At 42.8% G+C, this 27644-nt stretch overlaps 3 protein-coding genes across 6 annotated transcripts in view; 1 reads left to right on the top strand and 2 right to left on the bottom strand.

The window, feature by feature from the left end:
* Positions 1 to 137: 137 nt before the first annotated feature.
* parp12a (poly (ADP-ribose) polymerase family, member 12a) lies at positions 138 to 5310 on the bottom strand. The gene is made up of 11 exons (XM_070907138.1): positions 4963 to 5310; positions 3862 to 3997; positions 3466 to 3715; positions 3229 to 3375; positions 2907 to 3096; positions 2569 to 2743; positions 2174 to 2409; positions 1959 to 2046; positions 1718 to 1848; positions 1111 to 1262; positions 138 to 900 (listed from the first exon to the last, which is right to left on the bottom strand). Exons 1-11 carry the CDS (start codon positions 5280 to 5282, stop codon positions 644 to 646), a joined length of 2082 nt encoding a protein of 693 aa, XP_070763239.1. The 5' UTR covers positions 5283 to 5310; the 3' UTR covers positions 138 to 643.
* Positions 5311 to 5728: 418 nt separating this feature from the next.
* Positions 5729 to 9557, top strand: cfap263 (cilia and flagella associated protein 263). 2 transcript variants are annotated; one of them, XM_070907911.1, is made up of 9 exons: positions 5729 to 5883; positions 6403 to 6538; positions 6934 to 7095; positions 7193 to 7342; positions 7902 to 8012; positions 8193 to 8291; positions 8431 to 8538; positions 8774 to 8929; positions 9128 to 9557. In XM_070907911.1, exons 1-9 carry the CDS (start codon positions 5729 to 5731, stop codon positions 9266 to 9268), a joined length of 1218 nt encoding a protein of 405 aa, XP_070764012.1. In that variant the 3' UTR covers positions 9269 to 9557. The 2 variants fall into 2 exon arrangements, with proteins under 2 accessions (XP_070764012.1, XP_070764013.1); XM_070907912.1 differs by lacking the exon at positions 5729 to 5883 and adding an exon at positions 5901 to 5914.
* Positions 9558 to 12886: 3329 nt separating this feature from the next.
* srgap1a (SLIT-ROBO Rho GTPase activating protein 1a) overlaps positions 12887 to 27644 on the bottom strand; it is a 77734-nt gene continuing 62976 nt past the window's right edge. For 2 of the 3 annotated variants that reach the window (XM_070908173.1, XM_070908174.1), the window contains exons 16-22: positions 26816 to 26921; positions 26386 to 26610; positions 24744 to 24823; positions 19858 to 20038; positions 18054 to 18191; positions 14120 to 14489; positions 12887 to 13294 (exon numbers count right to left, since the gene is read on the bottom strand). In XM_070908173.1, the coding sequence (XP_070764274.1) occupies positions 12887 to 13294; positions 14120 to 14489; positions 18054 to 18191; positions 19858 to 20038; positions 24744 to 24823; positions 26386 to 26610; positions 26816 to 26921 (1508 nt within the window). Of the gene's footprint in view, positions 13295 to 14119; positions 14493 to 18053; positions 18192 to 19857; positions 20039 to 24743; positions 24824 to 26385; positions 26611 to 26815; positions 26922 to 27644 lie in introns of all 3 variants that reach the window. The other variant, XM_070908172.1, reaches the window with a different exon arrangement.

Here is a 27644-nt window from a genome sequence, read left to right as displayed (position 1 = left end):
TGTGATCAAAGGTGAATAAAGGCAGATGACTGTTTGAATCATGTACGTTTAAACTGGGTCAAATGCTACTTGTGTGTATTTACACATGATGAAATGTCTTTGTTGGTTTGTTCTAATGTTATATAATTACATTGACATGGCAATTTGTAATATGTTTATTACATAACCAGTGAATTTCATTGCCAAACACCAGATAACTTGCCACCCTCAGTATCCTTCATTTAGACTTTCATTAATGACCTTTGGCAGACTTTCTTTATCACAACAAAATAGAAACCTCACAAAAACAGACATTCACCGAGACAAGCTGTAATAATCACACAGAAAAAAATATTTTCTACTTAACTCTTCAACTCCACTACACTTCAGAGGAAGTATTGTAACATCATCAGTTTATAAGGTCTTAAGCATTGCGATATCTCAAACCACCAGAATTGTATGCAAAATTGTTCAAATTAGCTCCACCCCAATCTGCCTCACCTGTTTATGCATTATTGATGCATAATAATCCAATAGAATTACACTCACAGGAACCATTCTGCTGAATAATAATTACTTTTACTTACAAAGTCACCAGCTGCTTCCAGTCAAACTAAAGCATCCAGACCAAAATCTGCAGAAAAGGAACCATCAGCATTGTGCTTTATGAGTAGTTGATAAGATACTCTGGATAAATCTGTTGTTTTTCAAAGACAACATAGATGCCGGGGTCGCTCTCGTTGTCAACGCAGCTGTCGTAGAGGGTTTTGCTGTGTTCTTTTGGCGGGGGCCGGACGTAGCTGCTCCTTCCCTTTGTGTATTCCCCCACCAGGACCAGAGCAACAAACATGATCTTCTTCAGGCTTCTTTTGATACTCGCATATCTGTCTGAGTAGGATGCATCTCTGGCAAAGTAGCTCCCTAAAAAGTAAGATAGAGTTACTACTGACACAGTCCAAAAGGAAAAGTCTGACAGGTTCTTTTCTACTGCCATGGAAATAACTGCTTCCACACCAAAAGACAACACAGCACAGTACATTTGCCGAAAAGACATTTCTTGTGGCTTGTCGATATTGTATGCCGTTTATTCATCATATTCCTGAAATGGCTGCTGAAGCCTACTCACTGTACCTTTGCCGTAGGCTGTGCCGTGGATGCCACACATCCTCCAGTCAAAGTTTTGCTCACAGATGGCCTCAATCAGGGACTCGTCCGTCCCGTGGAACACATACTTCTCATTCACAGTGTGCCCTCCATTCTTCTTCTTCATCTGCTCTCTCTGCCTGAACACACAATATAGAAAATCTTGATGTGAGGACATGTAACACATTTTTTACTTTTGATTAATCAGTTATTTTTTGCTTAGTTGATTAAATGCTTCTATATGCTCTTTTGGTCTCTACCAATTCCTGAGAAATATATTTGGCTCTTCAGCTGCTATATGCTCCACTAAGATCATCAGCTAGTCTCTTTTCACTGAAAATAGCTCCCTGCTGCGGCCCAACACAATGCTATGAGAGTGACGAGAACCAAGACAATAAAGCTGTGGGCCGGACAGCTGAAGAATGAGCTGAAACTCAATATGAAGCTCCGTAAAGATGAGGGGAGCAGCAGATTCCAGTGATAATTCTCTGTAGGTTCATCACTACGAGATGAGCGACCCATTTCACTTTGTCACATTGTCATTTGATACATTGTTATTAGTAAAATATTGATTACAGACAGGGCTATGATTTACCATTGGAAGACTTTCCACAGAGAGGGGTTCTGGATCCTCTGGATCTTGTTAATTGTACTCTGGGGCAAAGTGCGCTTAAACAGCTTCTCCAGCATAATGTACTCGTTTGCAGATTGGGAGAGAGGCACGAGCTGAAAGAGTCATTAATGAAGGGTATAAGTATATATTCAATGTTCAAGAAGAAACAAAAGTAAAGTAAAAACAGAAATATTAAGCACAATAATACATGCTATGAAGATACCTTGTATCCAAAATCTGGTAGGGCATTCTTGTCCCAGTGGGGTGGAAAACTTTCAGCTGTGGAGGAGCTGGAGCTGTTTGATGATGCACTACAGAGGAGATAATAATAAATGTCTGACTAGTGGAGTCACTTGAGACGCAGAGAAATCCAAAACAGCAATGTTTGAATTGCAAGGATAATACAAAATCTTCATCTATAACTGAAAATAAAAATACCCCCTCAGCGCCACCTCCACATCATGAGCAGACAATAAGCGAGGCCTTCGCCTGACCTCTCTCTTGGTTTTGTATTTTACATTCTGCTGATACATCAGCTGCGCTCCCAGTGCATCTTTGAAGTGGAGGATATACTGATGTTTGCCAGCACTAAAGGGAATCTCTGTATCTCTGTCTGACAGGTACACATTCTCCAGAGTCGGAGATGTGACAGAGGCTGGTGTGTCACCATCACCCTAAAGAGGAAAAACAGAAGAGACAGTTTTCCATCAAAGTCTGAATGTAGATTGCAGAGGGGAATGTAGTAAATCAAAATCTACTTGTTCCCTCAACAGGTTCTATAAAGGATCAGAACAAAGACAAATGGCTGTGTTATTGGTACGTGTTCGACTGACCTGTCCAAACTCCAGCCATTTCCCGCTTTCATCCTTCCAGTACCAAAGCCACTGTGTTGTAAAAATGTAGTGAGGGGGCTTTGAGACGGAGGAGGCAGTGGACAGGCGACGAACTGGAGACCCACCATATGTCATTGTCACGAAATTGACTGACTGCACAACAGGGGCTGCAGAGCTGAAAGCAAGCAGGGTAAGTAAATCAACCATTCCCTCAAGGGCAGAAGACATTTCTAAAGACTTGAACTGATGTGAATAAATGGTTAGAAATCTATATGTCGCTCTAGAATACATTTATAAACCAGAGAACTGCTCTGTGGTCTGTTTATTCAGTCATGCACCTTCGTAAAGACAGATATTTGAAAATCCCTAAGGGGGACAACGGTTCATCCATGCAGCTTTTGTCATGTTCTGGGTCACAGTAGGCCTTCTCAATGTCTTCCATATTAGGCAGGTCGTTCCAGGTCACACCGTCGCTGTCTAACACCTGCCATCGGTAAGGCAGGTGCCAGTGGACCCGAGCACACTTGTCTTGGGAAAAAAAACAATGATACAGAAGCACTCATTAGACAGTGGTAGACGTATAAACACCATTGTCTCTTCACACAGACCTACACACACGTATTGACAAGTTACTGTAGATATGACTAGTTTGAGTGCTACCTTTGAAGCTGCAGTGTCTGCGAATGAAGAAGAGGCAGATTTCATTCCTGTCAGCATCGCTCATGGGTTTAGATGGAATAGAAGTAGTAGTCAGGGATCCAGGGTTGCTGTGGGGAGGCTGCTGGATGGGGACTCTCTCTGGCAGCACTGCAGGAGTCACACAGACATATATGAAATCTATTGTGCAGACTACAGCTCTCTTTAGTTCAAAAAGGTTTCTATTAAAGTCCTTATTACCAGCACCAGCAATAGGCGGCCTCTCCTGCTGACCCGTGATGATGAATTTGTTTCTGTAGATCTCATGAAGGTTTTTAATATTCTCCTGACTGAATCCTCTGAAGATCTTCGTTCCATGCACATCAACATTATGGGGTCTCTTACATGAAGAGCCAAACTTACAGTTGCCCTGCAAATAGTGCTGGCAGATGTGCAGCTTGGTGCAGGAGGTGCTGAACTTGCAGGAACCCTTGTTGTAATGTGAGCAGATCTAGAGGGGCGTATGGAGGGGGGTGGCCACATCATTACAGCAAAAATATGACATTTCATTCAGAAACTTGCATAATTTTCTACACAATAACAAGATTCTGTTTCTGATTCCCACCTCTGTCTCCTTCTGTTGCCACTACAACCTACCTCAGGAAGCAGATAAGGATCATTCTGCAACAACAGCTGGAACACCTGTTTCTCCGTCAAATCATCAAGACCATATCTCTTCAAAAGCTCGGCATTGTATGGAACAGCCAGACTATGTGGATTTTTACACTTGTGTCTGAAAAATAACAAAATGAGTAAAACATAATTTCAGTTCAGGGTTTTAGTTTTACTAAATTAACCATTGAAAAAAAGCTTACTGGTATCCATTTGGTTTCTGTAAATATACAGGCCCCTATAGATTTAAAAAGTTACAGTACTATATTACTGTGTTGCTATAGTGTTGATACTGGTGACTCATAGCCTCATGCTGGCCCTCAGTCTATATAGGTTTATAGATGGCAAAGCACTAATGTGTGCACGGCAGCACTCATTGGTGCTTTGTCATTGTTTACTATCAGTACAGTGCCCAGTCAGAGTGGGTTATTCAGGAAAAACGATAGAATAGGATGCAAATTACTGCCATCTCCTGGTCAAACAAAGGACTTACAAGGAACGTGCACAAAACACAAATCAAACCCTGTTTTACATTCTGTTTTAAATGGTTCCGTTTTAAGCAAAGTTAAATAAAGCTGTAGACATATACAACGTTACCTGATCTGAGCTCAGTGTTCATACCCTGCATGTACCTGTAAGGCCCTGCCGTCCCACACAGGTGTTTTCAGTTATCATTGATCAGACCTGAGGGTGGGCGGAGCTTTGCTGGCTAAACTTATTGCACATATAAAATGACAAAGATGGGCGTCGTCCTGCCGCAGCAGAACAAACCAGCCAACCTTTCGGTACACGCCTTAATAGTTATAGAGAAAACGTCTAATCAGACCACAAAAATGAAAACACCTGTGTGGGTGTGGATGGCTTTAAAGTTTAAACCTCCGTGACCCACTTCGCTTCTACCGCACTTACCTCAACATTATGCTTAAAGAGGATTGCCCTACACAAATTAAGCATTTAAACTTGAACACTTACCAACGGTTTCACCATTTTTTGATTGTTATACGGATATTATTATAATTAAGAGTACTGCTTGGCAATGGACACATCACAAACCCTCCAAACGTAGCACAGCAGCAGGCTACTCACCCGAACGTGCACTCTCCGCAGACATAGTACTTGCACAGGTGTAACTGGCCGCACTGTTGACACTCTCCGGCCTTTTTCTGACAGATCCGCAGACTGGTTTTAGCCACCACCAGACTGTCTGGGCTGATTATTTGACTACCGACGACCTTCTGTCGGCCCATTTGAATTGCTATTTTACCGTCGTCGAAGAGGACGCTCCGCAGGACCTGTTCCGCGACAGTGAAACTCTGTCCGATCTTCTCATTCAGGCGAATGTAGTCCAAACTCCCCTGGTTGTCGCACAGGGTCTTGACGATGAATTTAGAGATGACTGAGGTCATCCTGAAGTTAGTTTAGCCAAGTAACCGACACTGTTCTTAGAGCAGGGCTGAGCTAACTTCCTGCAGCCAGGATGACTTTTGATGTCACAGAAATGAAACTGAAACTTAAAAAAAGAAGAACGAAAGAAAAGAAGAAAAAGCCCCTAAAATAATTTATCAACTATATAATCATCAAAAAAACTCAAACATTGAGTTATAAGGGTGGTTATGATATGAAGGGGGACATTCTGAAGAGAGAAAACTAAAGACAAGTTTTCTATAACGTTAGTTAATATATATGGACGTAAGTCAATGTTTCCATGCGATTATTGTAGGTTCAATTAACGTCTTAAAACCACAAATATAGTCCTCAAATGAATGAAAGGTGACATAATGTGATCATTTAAACCACGCTTTATTTTCTGTCTTTATTCGTTGCAAAGTTTGCAGATTAAAGAGTTTCACCCATGCACGTGAAGGCAACACTAGCCCTAGCAACCACTGCGAGGGTTCAGTGTACCATAGCGACCATGGAGGATGAGCTTTCGTTGACGGAAGAAAAAGGCAAAGAAGTCGCACAAGATCAAAAACAACTCATCTACAACCGAGTCGAAGGACTAAAGTAATGGAAATAAATATTCACGAACACCATTGTGTGTAATAAATAGCTCAACCGTGACGTCTCTTAACCTAAAAATGGCATTATTAGCTTAACGTTACCTATTTCGTGCTAACTACGGCCGCTAACGCTAACGTTAGTTCTGTTGTTGAGCAATATGGTCATAGCAGTTAGCTAAATAGTGCTAAATCATAACTATATTATATCTTTGAACCATTAGTTAAGAGTAGAGGGTCAGCTGTGGTGCCACATATTAAAGTAGTGTAGGTTACATTATGACTCAGCATACTTCAGCAGATTTGTGGAGTTATTTTGCATTTGAATATTCTCTGTATACTAATTTACCTAGAGAAATTATCAGAGGTGAGTGGAGAAGTTAAATTTGACAGGTGGTTAAGTTGTAAACACACTGAACCCTCTTTCTAAACCTTTTAAGTTTTCGAACTTTAGCAACTAAACTTTTAGCTTCAAGCATTTTTCTTTAGCTGACTTTGAAGTTGCTGATATTCACTTCCACCCAAGATGTTCCAATGCAGCCCTCCTGGCAGAGATCGACATGTTTGAACGCTTCATCAGCCGCATAGATCCTCAGGACCTGGTGTCCCAGCCTGGGGGAGACGGTCCGGGGCCAGCAGGGGCCTCCCAGCTGGAGGGAGGGGTAAGTGCTTGCCAGAGACAAGACTTCTTTACAAACTCAGTATCTATTGTGATTGTAGATTTTCCACTAAAAACAAACCGGGAGGACAGATTTTGCTCACTCTGCACAGAAAGAAACACAGTATATAGATTGAATATATAGTTTTTTTAAATTATTCTTGCTCAAAGTCGCAAAACTGGATTAAGAATTCAAAATACAAACAAAGGGGCACACTCAAATACCTTTTAGGTTAAAATAGTGACAGAACATATTGCTGCATATTAGCAAACATTTATGTAGCCTGCTGAAATCTTAGAGACAATCCTGATTTTAATTCTGTTCCTAGGACAGATGACCTCTCTGCACTGTGGCCCTGATAGCCCCACATGATTTTGTATATGTGTGTGCCTTGTCAGGGTCGTGAAAGGAGGCGGAGGTCCCGGTCCAACATATCAGATCGCCTCCAGCAGCTGACCTTGGAACAAAAACTTTATGTGGCACAGACGGAAGTAACGGAGACACGACAAGACCGGGAGAAACTCAAACAGAGATATGAGAGAATTCAGGACAACTACAAGGTCACAACACCCCTTGCACAAAACCCCCCAAAACAAACTAACAAAAAATGCACACTTACAGTACATATGTCCTCAGTGATTCTGCTTACCTTTCCAGGCCTCTCTGAAAGAGGCAGAAATGCGTCTTGCAGAAATCAGGAAGGCCAAGAGCCAGTTTGAACACAGACTGCTGAAACCTGTAAAGGACAACAGGTTGGAAATGAAGGAGCCTGAGAAGGTGCTCCAGTACATGGTAGACAAGTCAAAGGTAAAAATTAGGTTCAGTTTAATGACATCAACTTCTGTAAAGTAGTATTTGTATAAGTTTTGAAACATAACTGGACTACTCATTTCAGTTAAGTCATTACATCTGCAGCTGTTCAAAGTAAATTAAATTTCTGCACACTTCTCCCAGTCGAAATTGTTCTGTTATTTTTTCCTGTCAACATATCACATGGTTGTAAGTTCCTGTATAAACTTTTCCACCTTAAAATGCCATGTTAGCATGATTATTATTCCATGGTCAAACCTGTAGGTGGACCTAGACTCTTCCTCTGCTTCCTGCTTCCTGCTTCCTCGTAGCACTAGGGAAATGTCAGTGAAGCTAACATGCTATATAACGCATAATAATCCGATCCCTTTAAATTGTAAATACAAAGGGCAAGGATATTGAGTGACTATTACTTTTACTCTGTGACAGTTTTTTTTAAATTTTTTTATTGATGTTATCTGCTTTCTCCAGTTCTGTCGCAGCCTCTACTTATGTTCATCATCTTCCCCCCTTTGTCCACATTGTCTTTTCTGTAAACAAACACACACACAAACAGATCACCCAGCTGGAGAAGTTTCGTCTGAAGAACCAGGAACTGAAGGTCCATGAGAAGAAGCTCCTGCAGCAGCTTCAACAGAAGAAAGAGGCGGGAAAAGCCGAGTACGAGGTAGAGAATGAAACTGTGAGGGTATATCCAGAGAGGCTAAGAAAGCTGGAAAAAGAGACGGTTTTATCAAGTATGTCTCGATAGTTTGTGAGTTCAACTGTTACCCAAGAGAACAGTGAATCTGTGATCTGCTTTTTTTTGCCAAATGTAACAATGTATGGTGCTGTGTGTTGTTTTTAGGAAATTTTCCAGGAGTACAACGAGCAGAGAATCGTCAAAAACCTGGATGAACTTCAAGTGAACAGTTTGAAAGTACAACGTGTTCTCAGTTCACACAAGGTAACTCATCGGACATGTGGGGGTGTGTGTGTGTGTGAGAGAGAATTTCCTGTAGATGTATTAAACCACCTTTGCAGTTGTCACCCTGACCTTAGCTCTAGCTTTTCAAATCTATGTGTGTATATGTGTGTGTCAACAGGAGAAGCTGAGGAGTGTGACATGGGAGTCCACAGAGCTGAGCAATGACATCACCAGCAGGAAGCAGATGCTGGCAAAAATTGAGGAGGAGATACAGCATGCTGAGGAGGTTTGTCATTACTCCAAAAATGAGTCAAACTTTAAACCAAAGTCAAATGTAATAATTCATACATGTTTTGGTCCATTGGTTACTAAAGAGCAGCAGTCATTTGCATTCAATTATGTAGGGCAGACTAAAACACATGGGTCAGTTCTTGAAACTTTACTCATCTTCAATTTATTTTTATAATAAATTTTTAATTCCCTTTGTGTACCCCATCCTTACTACTTTCCTCTCTCTTCAGGAGCGTTTAAAGGCAGAGGCTCTCAACCAACGCCTTCGCCGCCAGTTGTCAGATTATCAGGCTCCTGATATCGTTGAGTACATTCATGTCAAGGGCAAACACAAGAAGCTGCAGCAGAGCATTCACACTTGGGAGAGGAAGGTTGGGATTGCTGAGGTAAACCGTATTTTTCTCTCTCTCAGATCACCACTGTATAAAAAAAAAACAAAAAAAAAAAAACGGGATATGATTTTGAAGCGTATTATGTTTTTGCTCTACTTTAATCACACCACACCCAGCCTCAGTCCAGCTGGAGAGAAACTGTTGTGCGACAGCGTCTGAAACAATGGGCTCTCTCTTTTCTGTTTTCACCAGATGGCCTTGAAGACCCACACTAAAGCCTGGAGCACACAGAGAGCCACTCTTACTCCTGCAAACAGTGCTGAGGCTGGAGCTAGATCTGGGGAACACCAAATCCCAGTAAAGCTCCCATACATAGCAGAACACAGCATGTAGAGAATCGGAGAGCCTGTTGGATTCATTAAAACAATACGTTATGTGTGCGGGAAGAAACCTTTGTTGGGGAATGTGGAGAGAAAACAATGAAGCTTTCACTATGTGTCCTTGGAAGATTTTTACCATGCACCATTGTGAAGAATGAAATGTACAGTAGATGTTCTGTCAATGTAAAACCTGGCTCCATTAATCCCTTTTCCCTTTAATTGTAAGAAAATCTTTGTGTACTGAATTATATTGAATAATAAAAACAACTGGATTCCCTACCATATGCCATCATCATGGTGTACTCAGTCCACTCTCTTGATGGCTATGTTTACAAAAAGTTGTGAGTCTTTGCTCCTTGTTTGGAATAAGCTCCCACTGCAGCTTCAAACTCTGTCAAGATTTTCAAATGTAGGCTTAAAACACTTCTTTTTTCTCTGTGCTCTGGTCTCTCATAGTTTCACTGACTGGGCAAACATTCAGATGTCTTCAACCTTACAATCAGTAACCCTGGTGCTGGTATTGTCATTGTATTTATTATCATATTTGTATATGATATTTGTATATCAACTGTGTTGATTGGGATTCTGCCTGTGTGTGTTTACTCATACCATAACGTGTGCATAGACTCCTTGGGTGATGTTCCACTATAAACAGTGGTGGAATTCAACTAAATACATGCACTACAGTACATTTTGAGGTACTGCTGCTATACTTAAATATGCTACTGTATACTTCTACTTCACCAGATTTCAGAGGCAAATATTTTACATTTTACTCTGCATCATTTGTCCGACAGCTTACTGTCGGGTACTTTGCATCTTTAGATTTTACATACAGAACGTATGATCAAATATTATGGATTATGGACAATATATAAAGTAGCTAAAATGATCTTCACTTTGACCAACTATAGCATTTAAGCACTGCTTCCATTAACATGGAAGCGACCTTTTACTATTACATTATTAAGAGTAATACAATAATCTATATATAATAATATAACACTGGAAGTGGCCATTCTGCATCATGAGTACTTTTGACAATTTAGGTACATTTGGTTGATAATACTTATTTGTAGTACAATGTTGAATTCAGGACTTGTAATAAAGTCTTTATTAGTATTTCTACTTTTACCTGAATATTTCTTCCACCATGGACAATAAGTAAACTAAAGCTGAGGTTACTTGATATATAAAAAGCGGGGGGGGGGGGGGGGGGGGGGGGGGGGGATCCACCTCAGACTCAACAAACTATTTCCTTTATTAGAAAGAAATCCTTGGAGGTATAAGCCCTCAAAGAACTCTAGATGTTATGATGTTACATGCCATATATACAGTTCTATACATAAAAGTGCAATGTCACAATGGGTAAGCTGTTTATTTATTATTCTTTCTGTCATATAACTGTTTTGAAAATGGCATCATTACTTATTCATGTGTCCTCTTCCTGCACTGCATTTTTCTCAAAAACACAGCATCCGACATGAAAATGCAACAGTACAGAAAGTCTCAAGTTCCTCTAAAACATTTTCAAAGGCACTTTCACAAGTACATACTACAGATGTACAGAACACCACAGAGTAGCTTAAAGCCTACAGACGGCATAACTGAGTCCTACTGTTGATGATGTGAACATGGTGACAAAAGCACACTTTATTTTTATTTTTTTTTGTTTTTACAACTGGCTTCATACTGTAGGTGGGACACCTGTATCTCTGGATATTTATTCTACATCATTTGTTCTAAGTCGTTTCTACCCAGAAACTCAACAAACATAACAAAAAATGATTACAAAAATAGTGAAAGTTAGTAAGTCAGAAATCAATTATCTTTTTGATTATTATACACACAATATCTGTCAAGTCAAAGATAGTGTAAACCTGCTGTTAAAGAGCATCACTTATTCATTACAAACCAAGTCTTTTCTGTGTTATTACATTAGCCAAAACATTCCCAGGACATGCACCCACTTCTGTTATTTCTACAGTACAGAGGTTAGTTTCAAAAAGACATACAGGGGTGCAGCCACACAGCTGGAACTCGGGCACATACAGTTTTGAAATTATTACTGGACCTGGACACACACACGAGCTGACTGACTGACACGGGATGTTCATCACTGATTGTGTGAGACTTCCTCCTGTTTTACATGAGCTGCTTTATGCCACATGTTTAGATGCGTCGTCATCCACAAATGCAGAAAATCCACAGAGAAAGCCTCAATGTCAGTCAGAGAACAATACAAAATCACTATTTGTGACATTCTCACCTGAACATAAAAACAGACTAGCGGGACACAAAGCAAGCTGCTGTTTTCAGAGACTCTAACAAAGAGGAAGCAGGGTGAACACATCAGGAGGCTTTTACACTAACAGTCATTAGGTCCATGGCTACCGGCAGCACTCCCACAGGGCGCTGCCATGAGTCTAAACACGTCAGTCAACATGAAGAATGCCTACATCACATATGGAAGGTCAACATCCATGCTTTTTAACTTGTGTGGTCATGTCTTTGGGTAGATAAAGGCGTAAAAAGAGGCTATGGCATGAGTTCCACACCGTATAATAGCATGTGTGTTGTATATATTGTAGGTAGGAGATGATTTGTCATCATAATCTTTCGCACTGCTCCCCATAGGTTATACAGATGCAAAGTTACAAGTTATTAGGCATATTTTACCCTTGCATCATGAGAATACATTGAAATGTTCAAACAAAGTTCATAATGAAGTAGTGGTTTTATCCATTTGATCTCACTCCAGGTAATAAGTTCAAATAAATGTGAGTGAATCCAGCACAGAGGTGATCTTTGTACATTTCTGAGACACAACAGATGGTATGCCTTGCCAAAGAAAGTTGCAGAGTTTACATGCTAGTGGGGGAAAAAAAGCATACTGCTCTCAAGACTATTATCTATTAACAAAGTATCGTTAGTTGTTATGGGCTCTTCAGGCCCGTAATCAGTCCAACCTTCAAACCATCTCTGTCCAGGCAGTCACAGCACCTTTAGAATATTTTACATGTGAAATCAGTCACACCTCAAAGTCAGTAAGGCCTGCCCCAGTTCACAACACCTTCAAGGGTACGTAAGAGCAAAAAAACTCTAGTATAATCTAGTTCTATGTGTGAGAATGCCACTGTGGTCACTACGGTTCTCATCGAGCTCCAGGTTCAGGTTCAGTGGTAAACAGAGGAGCTACATGCAGCGTTGTTTTGTTCAAAGTTACACAGTCCAAGAATGTCTGGAAACTAAACTAACTAGTGTACATTTTCTAAAACCTCGAAGGAAGCCTTTGTGATTTGTTGTTTGAGTTTACTTCAAAAAAGACATTTGTTAGATAATAATATCCTAGCATATTAACACATAGCTGTGCATGTGTTATTGAGACAAACCTGTCTACGTTACAACTTCTACATCAGTCTCTCAGATCCTGTAAGAGTCCTCTTTATGATCCTGTCTTCGGCTTCAAAACACCAGGAAACATCTTTTCCTGTCCAGGTCCATGTATTTTACACGCTCTTAGATATTATTTGCTGGGTGTCTATGAAGTCTAGACACTGGTAGCATTTTGTGGCCCCCTGGAAGTTGATTGAGAGTTTTTGTTTTACATCTCTGGTTCATGTCCAAGAGGTTACATGGTGCAGGACTTGTCCAGAGGGTCCTGAGGAGATGTAGCTGCAGGCTGCGAGACCTGGCTGGACTTGGGTAGGACCATGGGCTTGGGCCTCAAGGCGGGGGGTTTTAGCTGCACCCCCATGCGGGGCGCTACAAGAGGCTTGAAGGTGCTCATAGTATCGCTGGAGGAGCTGGTGCTGCGGCGGATGGGTGGCTCAGTGTTGGCGGTGGACCTCAGCATGACGCCGTGGATGGGGCTGAGGGACTCGCTGGAGCTGGCCGGCGTGGGACCCCCGCCGCTGCTGCCGGAGGTCTGCCGCTGCTCCAGGGTGTCCAGCACCACGTCAGGGGCGTGCTTGGCTGAGCTCTGCCGCTCCAGCTCGCGCAGCTCATTGAGAGCAGTGTTCATAGTTTCTTCTATGTCCTGCAGGAGACAGAGAGAGCATATGTGAGACAGGAGGGGGAGTATGAAAGGATGATGATGACATTGCTGAGCGAGAGACAGGAAGGCTGGGGTTAAACATGAGAGAACACTAAAACGGAAGGTAGGAGGGAGACATGAAAAGAGTGAGAAAGGAATGAGAGATGATATGACGTGAGAGAAGGGAGAGTACGGTATCGTAGGAAACATAAAAAGCGATGTTAACAGAGGACCACAGTGACACTTTTTAAGAAAACACCAAGCATGCATTATACATGCAGAGAGTTAGTAGAGACTATTACTTTGCACCGGCACCTCTCCCTCTGCATGCTAATGACTTTGGATAGCGCAGGAGATGCAGAGATGACAAGATATGTTCATCTGAGCATGCTCGCAGTAGGCAGACAGACAGCCCAGCACAGTTTAAAGTGCTCTGTGACCTCTGCTTTCCAATGGAGGCTCTCTACAAATGTCAGTCATGGCTTTACTACTCACAATTATGTGACAACAGTCAAACTAGAGCCACCGCCTTCCTATCAGCAGTGATGCAAAAACTTGCAAATTATAACCAGTTGGGCATGGATATATTTTGTGATGGCTTTTGTATGCTCACAAGCAGGACTACAGTCGATATATTGTGATGAGTCCCAGTGTCAAGCTATGCTCCTGCTGTCTGCCTGTGAAGCTAGTCTTTTGCGTGTATTTAGCACACGGACACAGTTGCAGCCAGAGGACAGAAGACAGGGACTGACTATGTTTTTACAGGGCGGGGCAGGGCTTTGATGGTGGAGGGAGCTGCGGTCGGGTCGCCGCTCGTCCCGCGCTGACCTGTGCGATGGTCTCCGGATCCAGGGGCTTGCCGCCGTGGTGGTGGTGGGCATCAGTGAAGCCTGTGTACTGGCCCGAAGAGGTAGAGCGGCGGATCGGGGGGCTCTCCATCTTCTTCAGCGACTCGTGGCGGCTGATGTTAGTCAGGCTGCCGTGGCCGGTGCGGCGCCGGCGTTCAGGGCTGTCCATTGGCATGTGGTTGCGACTCCGCAGCATGTCCCGTGGGCTGAAGTGACCTAAAACTGGGGAGCCCATCTCTGGGGTGCCTCCATGTCCTCCGTGACCATGCTGGGAGGGATGCACCATGCAGTGGACGTCGCTGGGGCGGGCAGGGGGCCGCCGGGATGGCGGTTCTAATCTTTTCTTGTGCCTGCTGGGATAGAAGAGAGGGACGGAGAGGAAACAACAAAGGGAATTTTTTTTTTATTGCGTTACAGATTTCATATTTTAGTACATACCTTGCACCCAAACTCCTCCAAACTGGGTGCACTCGGTTTTCTATATTACAGTATGAGGGCTCACTGAGTCATCTGGAGCCTATAGTGAACCCTCATCAAACATTTGCCACTGTGGAACAAAACAATCATCAGCGGTGTAAGAGGAACCCTGATGTCAGTGCCTAGCAGCTTTGACGATCTTCTTTGGACAGCAGGTAGAGTGGACCTGGCTATCAGCCAGAGGAGGGACGCCTGTGGTTCATCAGAGCACCAAAACAAGTTCCCTGGGAAAAGCTACAGCTGCTTCAGCACTAGTGTCCTTTATCTGAACCTGGACCAGCACACCACCATACACACCTAATCTGACACACACATTTGAAACATGGAGAGACAGTGCTGAACATGAATGTCTGATCAGACACACACACACACACACTCCTTCACACTCATACAGACACGTGTTTGCAGAGTTATGCATGATGTTTCTCCACAGTAACATCTCCTCCCTTGAAGCAGTTCTCTTCCTCCATAAAAGGCCAATAGAGCAGCACATCCTCCTCAGTGTGGCTCTAATAGACTCTGCTCTCCATATTCATGACTGCCAGCAATACAGTAGCTACAGACAGCCTAACTCAAGAGCTGTAATGTTTAATCAAAGGAGCTACCATCACTATCAGTGTAGCAGCTGATGACTGAAAAAGATATTTGAGCCTGACTGTTGGCAAAGAACTAAAATTTAATAATATAGTTACCTCATATTTATCACACGACATCTCCGAAATTCAGATGAATATTTTAAGGTACAAAAAAAGACTCAAAATTGTATTATCATGCAGTCACTTTTTCAGTTGGTATTACAACTTGAAATATTAAATCAATAACATCTGAAAGCTGATTCAGGTCAAATTAACCATTTTAATTCAGCATTATTGGTTCTTTGTGATGATGAACAAGCAGTGAATTACTCATCCTTTAATCACTTCTCGGAGGCAAATGGCTTCATTTGAGAGTTTATGTCTGCCTCATGAACGCCGTCTCAGCCATTATCATTAAGATTTACAGGCAGCTTCATCGCCGTGCTAAACAAAAAGCAATAACGAGGATGGATATGAAGCACTGCTGAGGGAATGTAATTGCAGTTGTTTGCGCAAAGCCACTGTGCTGCGGTGTCTCCCCAATCACATCATTTATCACAGAAAACTACTCATCTACATGAACTAGAAAGTTTCAGGTTGACCCAAACGGCCCTGTGTGCTTATGTAAGACTGTGAAACCCTAACCTGCTCACACACTGCAAAACACTCGGTAGTGTGAACAAAATGTCTTCATGTAAAAAAGTATGAATGACTGTGGACAAAAAAACCTTCCTGACAGCACTATAGCTACTGATGATAGTTCAGACATTGAAAAATAAAGACTGGTGGAGTGGTGCAAGCTGGTGTGCCTGGTGAGAGAATTTTTTTTTCCAGACTGCAGTGAGAAATCTGGGATAGTAAACAACTGCAGGAACCACTGACAACCTGCAGAGGGTGCAGTCTACATTCATAACACCAGTCCAGTCCCCCCCCCCCGGGACAGAGTGAACAACAACAGGCACTGCAACTTACTCTACATGCTGTCACCACACTGACTTGTCACCCTTTGTTTATTATGGCTTTGGCTAATAATAATGTAAATCACAAGACATTCCATGAGTTCCTCTCCCTCAGAGCAGAAAATGGATTAACTGTAACACTTTGGTATGATCACGTCAATGTGCATCCTCTCCACTAAAAGAGGCACCAACATAACTGTCTTGTTTACTGACGCTTGCTATGATCGTCATGCCAAACTCCACTAGACGTCCCGTCTGGTGAGCGTGTTGTTGATTGAGAACACTGGGAGAGGAGGATATCTAAATAAAGCTCAGAGTATAAATGATTCAACACTTATGAGGATTGTTTGAATGGAGGAGCAGAACAGTGAGTGGGAGGTAGACGGGGGAGATGAAGGGAGAGGTGGGTGTCACCTGGGAGCTGGTGACAGGTAGAGAGTGTTGTAGACGCGGGCTTTGGGAGTCAGAGGAGCTTCATTAAGGCTGATGGGGAAAAAGATGATTCATTCAGATATATTCTCCATCCGCCTACAAAATACCTGCAGTGGTGTAAACATTGCCTCTAGTATGAATCATCAACATTTCAACAGTGAAGCAGAGGGAGTGAGTGTGGCTCTGAATAAAATAGCATTCGTTCATGTGTTCGGCGAGAGCCAGTAACAGACGTTTCAAGGTCGCTCACTCCACCAGCAGAAATGCAGCAATGAAGAGAGGAGCAGGAGACAAAATACTGGCACGCAACCAGCAGACGCTGCCAAAAAGACTGAGGTGTGACTGGATATGTGTGTGCCATCCCTCCCCGTGCATGTGTATGTACAGTATGCTCCAGTGTGAACAGCTGTTGACTAATCGCCACTGTGAAATGGGTATTTAATACTCATACTTTCACAACTGTCTGGTCACTGGGAATAAAATAGAGTGGGAGAAGTTTATTTCTTCGGTGGCAATTAGGCTGAGGTAGGTGAGCCGAGGATACAGAATGGCAGGGGGGAGCAGCGTATGTAACACTAGGGACTGGGTGCATACTGCACAGGTCTTTCCTGCTTCCTTCAGTCTTGTTCAATCATATAACAAGGTGATAACAGGCAAATCAAATACATGCTATTAACAGTCTCGGTGCTAGCTTACTCTGAGGACCAATCACTCTAAGAACATCTCTATATTATAAAAATGTAAAGTTTGTTCATTTTTCAAGTGTCTTGAGTTTATGTGTGTTTGTGTGTATGTGTGTGTGTGTGTGTGTGTGTGTGTGTGTGTGTTGGTATTCACACCTGAGGCTGTTTAAGCTTCTTGGATGATGCAACACTGAGGTTGTCGTAGACATGCTACTAGACTGTCAGTCGTTATTGGATTGGCCGTCTCTCATTAGATAAAGCCAATGTTGAGGTCATACATTGGTTGCTATGGTGATAGGAGAACTGGCACTAATTAACACAGTGTGATTGCATTGTTGAGTGAAGTAAGGAATCCTAAATACCCATCTTTATAATGAGCACAGTTATTCTAAAATACTGCAAGAACCTTTATGAACTTTGGTGAAATCACGGCTGTTTCTCGTCATGTATTGTGACATTGTTTCCTTTGGATTTAAGTGTGAGTTTCTCAAGATGGTGCTCTTTCTCTGTTCAGCAGTAGTGTCTATCACTTTTCATGCTAACATTCCCTTTCCAAGCAGATTACTGCTGCTGTACAACCCAGACAAACACATAAAACTCAACATTCCACACAACACAACACCAGGTGTTTAAAACAGCAAATGTTCAGACTTTTGTTAACTGTATAGAGAATGCAAAACATTTGAAATGCTTGATTCCCAATGTAGGTCCCTTCGAAAACTTGTTTATGAGAGGCTTTAATATTGCAGTTCAATATAGAGCAGCTATACGGCAGTGTGAAAACCAACCTGGTAATATAGGCCTCAGAGATCCTGGTGTCAGTGGGCGAGCCGATGTCTTTTCCCGAGCATTTATCCTCTCCAGCATGGCCGCTGCTGGCCTCGCTGTCAGCCTTCTGACTCAGAGTGTCTGAGAAGTTGTCATCTCTGGGACACAGAGACAGAGTGACATTGAGACATGGAAAGAGCAAGGGGAAGTGACAGGAAAAAAAACGACAGACAAAAAAGGAAAAAACAAAAAAGCAGAAATCAGCATATCAGTCGATCTTTCATATTTGCACCATTCTTCGATGACAGTATTTGATATCAGTTTCCTGCGAGTCAGCACGTCTCCCTCTCTCCCCGAAGGTCCAGAGAGTCAGATGAGTCATATTCCTGGGGCTCTCAGTATTCTGGTGATGCAATGTGGTGGTGGCACGCACACAGACACAAGCCAGCTGTATGTGTTTCAGTGAGGTGTGTGACTGGATACTGGGTACAGTTGGTGTACCTGTCGGGTGGCAGTAATCAGAGCTACTGAGCTGCACTGCTGCTTATTAAAAACACTTATTTAGTGTATCCACATGAATGCACACAGACACAGACAGACGGAGCAAGGACGAACAATTCTCCAAAGCAGAGGCAGCAATAAACTACATTTCCAGACAGAAACGAGAAAGTTTAAACACCCCAACAGTCGAGTCTTGAGAGAGACATCCTGTGCTGAAGTGCTCTCTCATATGTATCTCTGCATGTTTTATTCTGGGCTCTTTTATGGGACAAGTGAGGATCACAACCCTGTGTGCTCTTACACTCCTCAGCCTGCTCTGTTTAAGGATGTTATTACGCTAGGGGACAACCCGTACAGCTGTAAATTCCCCTGCTCTTTCATTAACTAAGACGACACCCCATCAGCAGTGCCCCTCCTGGTGAATTATTGATAGAGGCACACTGACAGGACAGCAGCAGGAGAAAAAAGAAGGGGGAAGAGGGGAAGGCATTCTAAATGGCCGTTTTGTCGGCCAGCTACTAAGTGATTGGAGTGATCCTGTTCCCGTCCTAACGAGTCAGTGAATCCAGTCCATTAGGCACCAACAGTCGCCATGGCAGAGTGTATGCGGGGGACAGTGACAGAGAAGGTCTGGCTGAGGACCCCAGACATGGAGAATGCCCCACAGCTGAGTGGGGACGACAGCGTAGTGCGGGACAAACGAGGCTGGAGGTCCTCTATGCACGACCCTACAGTCAAGTGATGGCCCACGGCCTCTTATAGAGCAAAGTCAACAAGGACAAGTTTGTTGTTTGACCTGCAGGGACATGATCAGGGCTGGAGGATTATTCTTTAGAGTGGAGCTGAGTAGTTCAGGAGTAACTCCTCCATTAGTTTTGCAAGTAGTAAACCATAAACCAAAGTATACCTGATGTTGGTGCTAGATGAAAAGTGAAGGAATCATCAAAGTTATTATAATTTATCCTGTTGAGACCATGAAGATCAGTTCCACATTTCATGTCAATCCATCCGATATTTGTCCAGACATTTCATTTAGCTTTAAGGCTACAGCACTCTCACACAGTTTATGGATAAAGAGATGTCTGCTCTATAAAGTCATATTTTTACTTTGTGTCTTGGCTAAAAATTAAAAGACGAAGTCGTTAGAAGCGATCCCATATCTAAAGACAACAGTGCAACCTTTAACCTTTAATCCCTGTATCAGTATAAATTCATCTGCTATCGTTCAGCCTTGAATCATACTCTCATAAGCTTGACGCTGATTGGATACATCTATGCATTGCTAAGTCACATCTAAAATTATGCTCAATGAAAAACACTCACATGTCTTGGACCACAATATACTGGTGTGGCACCAGGCCATCGATGCCATTGTGCCGTCCCTCCCACCAGTCCTCTGACGCCCGCTGATACAGCAGCAGGGAGGCGCCCTTCTTGAAGGACAACTCTCGGGAAGACCGCCCAACGTAGTCAAACTTGGCAATGGCTTCAATGGGCTCGCCCTCTGTCAGCGGAGAGAGGATTAGACAGGTCAGGTATGTCAGACAGGGCAAAGACATCAAGTACAGACGGCTATTATCGCATGTGCAGACATTTATATTGATTGATACAAGTGGCGCAGTCTTATGAAATAAAAATCTTAATCCGCATAGACAACACATGCACTTAAAACACATGCTGGCTCTGATGCAGGAAAGTCTAGTATCAGGTCTAATACTGGCATGTTTGTGCACGTGGAGTTCAAGTGTGCTGAGCCAGTTGTTTATTTTAGTTGTAGTCAATAGTAACCCGGCTCTACAACACCAGGCCAGGGCCACAACAGGCCCTGAGGAGCTTTAGCAGGATAATTATAGAAGCTGGGGAGAGGAGATCTATATGACTCAGGGGCATGTCAGTCACTGTATGGATCATTAGACTGGGCTGATATCTGCTCAATAACTGTACAAGTAGAGCCCTGGATCAGTGACATGGGAAATGAACATGGGAAAGACCAGGACAAGTTATTACAGACAATACTAACCAGTGGTAGATTGAGTAGTTACTATTATGCTTTATTTCAATCTATCTGTATTGATCGATCTTTTCAAGTCCATAATGTTTCACCTGAAATCAGTCTTATGTTGATATCTATACGGAAGAAAACATCTGTGGTTTTAACAACAGCTTCAGTCGACTCTCCTGTTCAAAAGGTACACGTCTCCAAGCCAATGTGCATGCACTACAGCAACAAAGGTCTAAAAATAGCTTCTTTATTCCTTCCTCACGCCTACCTCTGCCCTCCTCCCATCTCACTTCGAGTCAGACAGGGGGTCCCTGGACAGACGTAGCCTCACCCCAACTCAGGCTCTCTATATACACTGGGAACAGAGCAAATGGCTGAAGCTTGTATCGGCTGTGAAAAGCCATCGTGGTAAATCTTTCACTAGAGCTTGAAAGTAATTCCCAGATGAGAGGAAATACTGGAGTGATCCTGAGCAGAGCGGAGGTTTCTTAATTTCTCTCAGTGTCTATTCGACCTTATTTATATTTCTTCCAACCTTTAACTTGCCACTTTCCTTGCTTCACTAGGTTGTCAGGATCGACAGGGTGGATGTGACGTGGCTCCAATGAAATGTGACAAGCGGGAATTTACGGTCTGAATTAATTGGGTTGCACTGCAGCGGACAAGGCTGTTAATAAAGTTGACGGAACCCTTATCGGTGCAGGGGATTTCTTTTCCTCTCTTCCTCATCTATTTCTCTCACTTCAACCTATCCATCCATCTGCAAATGTTTATCCAAGGCGGGCGCACACACACCAATACTGCAGTGACGTGGCTGCGGCTGAAAGCACCAAGCCATAAAATCAAATCTCAGTGCAGTAAAGGATCCCCTCTGTCATGTTGTGCAATTATAACTGAGAATGGCTTCAGACCCAACCACCCGAGGTTACACACACACACACACACACACACACACACACACACACACACACACACACACACACACACACACACACACACACACACACACACACACACACACACACACACACTGTGACTGGAGTTAAAGAAATCTTGAACCATGAGAGCTGGAGGCCTGTGGTGTGAGGGATACGAACTGTCAGATGTCTTACACAAGCCAGTGAAGCAGAGTCTGTGTGGATGTTGCTCTACTTCCATGTTCATACATAGAAATAGGGGAGCAGGAGCCTGTTGTGAGATATGGGTAGGATCAATACAATAGGAGAGGGGATAAAACACTTTGTCATCCTTTTTCTCTTCTATCTACTCTTTTCTCTGAAGACAAATATTAATCTCAGTTGCTTGCTGCTACGAACAGAGCAGGAGTCTTCATGCTGGCTTTTTATGGGGAAAAAAGGATGACCCTTCTTGTACCGCCCTGTAACATCTGCAATCCAATATACAGTATGCCTTCAGGGACAACAAGGACATCCGGCTATACTCGTGCAAAAGTGATATATAATCAATGTGCCAGTTAGTTCACCTTTGACCTTGTGGCGAATTTACCAGCAGATATAACATCAATGTATTGATGGTGTACGAGAAGTGCCCTCTCTGAAATCAGGCAGTTCATCTCCAGGCATGACAGCCACGGTCCATGAGACTGTCATGTGTGTCAGCCCTGAGCAGAAATATGCTGAGGGACAATCTATGGCTCTATTTAGCCCCAGTTTGAGCCTCGCATGTATCAACATTGTTGTTCCTTTAATCAAGTGTTAGTGGACAAAAAAAAAGCATCAAATTGTCCGGAAAATATATTCCTGATGATATTTGAAAAACCCAGAAGGTCATTTAACAACACTTATCCCTGTTCTGAAAGAATCTCAAGAATCTTCTAACTAGTTTAAGGATAAACTATTATTTTGTTGGTTGCACGATATAAAAAGATGTGTCACTTCTTTCTCAAATTGCGATTGTATTTCCTAATCCATGAAGCCAGAAATGACATGTCTTTGTTAATTTAGTAAAACATTAACGAAAATAAAAAATATTAACGTGTTATTTTGTATAAAATATCAGTAACATCAATACAACTGATAATAAATGTTTTATTTTTGGTTCATGTTGTACACAAAGGAGAAAAGTAATTTCCGGCAACCATCTTTGTTCGAATCAAGAAAAAATGTGCTGCCGACAGAATATTTTTCAAACAGATGGTTAGAAAAGTCTTTGAAACCCCCAGAAAGTCATTCAACAGCACTAACCACTGTTCTGACTGTATTTCCATAATCCTCAAAGATCCCAGGGTATTTATTTTTTTGGTAAATTGGATGCTTAGCTCTGTGACTCGAATGTAATGGTGATATGAGACGCACAAACCCGGGCTAGGCTTTATAAAACGCCAAACATGACACCATCTTTATCTTAAAAATCACCACGCAATTGTCCTCCTCTTCATTATTTGTCTGCTAACACCCAATTAAAGCAACAAACAGTTAGCATTACTTTCGATGTGTGCTCTGTGTAAATCTGGCAGGTCTGGATCATCTATCTGAGCTAATGAGCGCTAACACACTTGGGGGGGAACATTTCCGGACAGCTACTTAGACCAACATGTGGAATGACTTTTACTCCTCTCTCTCTCTCTCTCTCTCTCTCTCTCTCTATGTCTCTATGTCTCTATGTCTCTTTATGTCTGTCTTGTGTTCACTTGAAGAGGGCAAACACATTTTAAGCCTTGAGAAGGGAGGAGAAAGAGTAAACATAACAACTATTTCAGCCTGCGGAATCAAGTGCTAGTAACCAAACAGGAAAAGAAGTTTGCTTTTGTGTCTGAAATCCAAATGAGGTCATGGGGATTTAAAAATAACTGATGACAATAACTTGACCACAGTTCAGGACTCCATAGGGAGGAACTCCAGTCAGTGAGGACATCCTCTGAGTCCGCTCAAAGAAACTTTTGGAACAAAACCATGGTAGCAAGGGACTTCTAGAAAACATAATCTTCCAATAATTACTCAAAGAGTTGATAGCTGCCATCTGTGTTTTGCAGTGGGAATCCTCACACACAGAAGTTTCCCGGTCTAATCAGATGTCCTTTTTAGTTATAAAAGACGATGAGATGAGGACTTTAATCTGTAAGCAGAGTGATTAACAGCTGATATATTGAGAAGAGATCAACCATATTTGCAAACTCTGGTGAGACTGGTGACAGGGAGCCACTAAAAATCATCTCTGGGTGTGAAAAGTAGACAGGATTGGGGCCATTGTTGTCACCATGGAAACAGGTTTAGGGAAGTCTGTTACTAAGGTAAGGTATGAAGACTTTGCTCAACTATAGGTTGGCTCTTTTTTACTCACATTGTCTACATCTGGTCAGCTCTCTGATATTTAATCACTTTTTAATGAGCTGGAAGTTTTATTGTCTTTTCCTGCTTTTCGCTGGATGTTAACAGCAACGTCTGACCTCGGCTGATATTTCAGTTTCAACTAACTCACTCACTATTTGATTTGGACCGGGCCAACTGGTATCCATTTCACTCAAACAAAGGACCACATGTATGATCACACAAATACACCGTATCCCACCATGTCTAATAGAAGTATATTGTATCCTCCAGTGTCTACATGAGCCTGGTGTTTTTTTCCCCTCATATTTTCTCTTGGACACATGGAAATGTTGTTTAAGGTAGACAAAACACAGACTGTATTATTTTTAAAACTAGTAAAACCTGACACTTTTGACACATACTCCATATGTTTGCTATTCTTTTACAAATTACTATAACACTCATTTCTCACAAGGTAATGAAAAAATAAAATTGAGGGAATTGAACATTTTTAACTCAAGACTGTGACCCATGGGAATCAAGATTTCTCTCCCAAGGGGTCCAGTTGTGTAGACCACCCTGGAATTTGTAAAAGGGGGATATGGAAGTGTCCCCGAGCCCCCGAGGGAGAAGCAGAAGCATTAGAATATGAATGGCCGTCCATCATTGTGAGCCCAGTTCCCTGGCCCTTCAAGGTTACTGCATTTAACAGGCTGAAAGGCAGGATTAGCTGCAGAGAGCTGGGTTTAACCCTCGCAGCACCAAGAACATGAGGGAAAGCTTAAATTTCGACACAGCATATGGACGAGACAGCCTTTTACTTTATGTGTTGTGGCGTGACAGTTAAGCTTATTTAATGTGATTTTCAATGAACGTTAAGAGTTTAAAATGCTTGGTGGAAAACCACAAGATACATACATGTTTGTATAGTTACTCACCATCCTCGCTGGTGTGCGTCTCTGTCCCTCCCTCGTTTTCTACCTCCTCCAGGGCTCCATGCTCACTGTAGGGGCTCTCACTGTGGGGGACAACATGAGAACCATCAGGGTCACAGCCAAGGCAGGGTCAGGGGTCAAGGGACAGTTTCAAGAGTGTAGTTTTTTCCTTCACTTCTTTTTCTTTCAAGAGGTGAACGTAGGTTGAGGACAATTTATCTCCTAAGTCAGTTTGCAAGACTTTTATTCAAATCTTATTTTGATGAAGATGACAAGGAGGAAGGGAGGTTTTTACAATTAGTAAGTCCAGTAAGGGAAGTTCAAATAGCGGTCATTGTCAGTATTCTGTGAGAGGCTTAGATCCTCTATCTGAGGTTGGGCCTCTTTTTCTAAATGGTCTTCTTCTGGCATCATGCTGAGAGAGCTGGTAGTAATGCCACACACACACACACACACACATCTCCACAGATTACCCCTGCCAGAAACTGAGTGTCTCCTCCCATGCTAACATGTCACCAGCCGCCTCCTCTTCTGCAAAAAAAAAAGGAGGCAGCCAAGACAACAAATCTCCCCAGGGCTTCTTGTGCCTTGCCGGGGGGACATGGTCTTGCTGAGATGGCTGATTAGCTCTAGGCAGGGATAAATCCCTGTCAGCCTACGGTGATGTGGGGACATAGAAAAGGAGAAACAGAGACAGATAACGAGAGGAAGAAACAAGTGATAAGCACTGCTTACAGATGTGAAGCTGGCAAGGGCCTCAGGTTTGATCTGTTTGACTCCAGCATGTGCTGCAATTCATCTAATGATCCTTTCCCTGCCAGGTGACCTTTCTTTTTCCTCCTTCTGTGATCGTGGTAATTAAAGTGATTGTTTCAGCCTGTCTCACCTAGAAAAGAGTCCACCATCTAAAACATGCTCTACCTTGTCATGTCCCTTAACCACAGACGCCTAATTGGTGTATGTAATTACTCCTATCAACTCCACTCACATCCTACAGGAACACGCATACCTGCACGTTGAGTGAGTCCCTAATGAAGAGGTTTGGCTGCGTGCCTTTGTTCCATTCACGGTACATTAAAAAAATGTGATAAAAAAAACCCCACCAGCGTCCGTCTGACTCTCAAACCTACAGCTCGTTGTGTCAATCTGTCCAGCTGCATGAAGTGACCTCATCAGAATGCTTTCCATCTTTGCGTTTAAATAAATGGTAAATGGTAAATGATCTCACTTATATAGCGCCTTTCAACCTTCACGGTTCCCAAAGCGCTTTACAGCTAAGTCTCATTCACCCATTCACTCACACATTCACACACCAATGCAAGGTGCTGGTCTCCATCGGGAGCAACTTAGGGTTCAGTGTCTTGCTCAAGGACACTTCGACATGACGGGGGCAGCCGGGGATCGAACCCCCAACCCGCTCTAACCAGCTTTACCTCCCGTGCGACAGTGCTAACCACTGTGCCACCATGCCGCCCAATCGTGGAAAACCCACAACTTGACCTTCAGACACCAGTGACAGGGTGGCCTAGTGGCTAGACAACTGAAAAATCATGTAACTCAAAGATCAGAGGTTGAAACACCATTTGTGAAAAAAGCCATTAGTGTCTTTCAAACTTGTTTGGATAATGCATGCATCACTCCTCACCAATAGTCTCCACCAGCCATACACTTCTCATAGATGGGCCCGTCTAGTTCTTTGGCATCAGGAAAGATGGTCTCATGGTGGATGATGATGGTCTTGATGATCTCGTTGACATGGGCCTGGCAGGAGACCTGGTCCTGGCTGTCTGGCGTGGGCATGAGCGTGGGGCCGAAGCATATGGCCAGGTTGTACGGGTCCATCATGTTCTCGTCACTGTACTGGGACAGACTGGAGAGAGGAGGGTGGATGGAGGGAGGTAAGAAAAGGGAGATAGTAAAGGCTGACTGAGAAAAGGACACAGCACTGGGGCCAGTATTTCAGATCAAATCATGAATGACACCTGTGGATGCTCATAACTTAGAATGACATGAGGGAGCAATCCTTAGAAAGTGAAACACATGATGGATTTACTGGTTGGTGTCTATAAACGTACTGGTTGAGGAAGGCAAAGAGGTAGCGCATGACGATGAGGACTGATCTGGGAATGGTCAGGAGGATCTTACGGATGTACAGCGCTCTCTCATACAGGTTGTCTATTCCTAGAGCAGCAAAAAAAAAAAAAGGACAGAGAGGATTTGATGTTAATGCAGTAAAATGCTATAATACAAGCAGAAAAATATTGTTAAATTAATAAGGACTGCTTTGTTTCCGTCCTTTCACCTCTGCTGCACGTCAAATGCACTACCTTTGCGAAGCCGTATATTTAAAACACTCATCTATCTTATGAAGTCCACATATTGATTATCAGCACACCACGTCCCAGCATATAAATACAAGAGTATATTGAAGCTGTGCCAATTACTTATCAGAATTGCTGTAAGTCTCTGGAGGATCAGCAAAGATTTACTAATGCACTGATATGTAAAATGTGTGTGCGTGTGTGTGTGTGTGTAGAGGCAACAGGAAATGTATCAGCTGTGGTGGTGACCTTCACCTCAGCCCTCAACCTTGCTCTGCTCTGATACCACAGAGGAAGAGGAGGAGGAGGAGGAGGAGGAGGAGAGGGAGGCTCTAAATGAAAACAGCATCTCTCCAAAACCATTTGCTTAAGTTCTCTGCACTCTCTTTTTTTCTGCCTTGCAGGAATGAGGATATTACAACACAGGAGTAAATGTTTTTCAATCAACATGTTTATTGCAGAAACATTATCATAACTTTAAGTGAAAACAAAAGCATTTAAAATCCTTCTAATATTGTGCTTTATCAACATGCTACAGAATGCCAACCTCTGTGTCTTTCATTACTATCTCATTTGTTCTGCT

This window comes from Enoplosus armatus, chromosome 6 (genome assembly GCF_043641665.1).
Source record: "Enoplosus armatus isolate fEnoArm2 chromosome 6, fEnoArm2.hap1, whole genome shotgun sequence".
Lineage (NCBI taxonomy): Eukaryota > Metazoa > Chordata > Actinopteri > Centrarchiformes > Enoplosidae > Enoplosus > Enoplosus armatus.
Note: the sequence above shows the minus strand (reverse complement) of the source record. Positions and strands in the feature narration are given on the sequence as shown.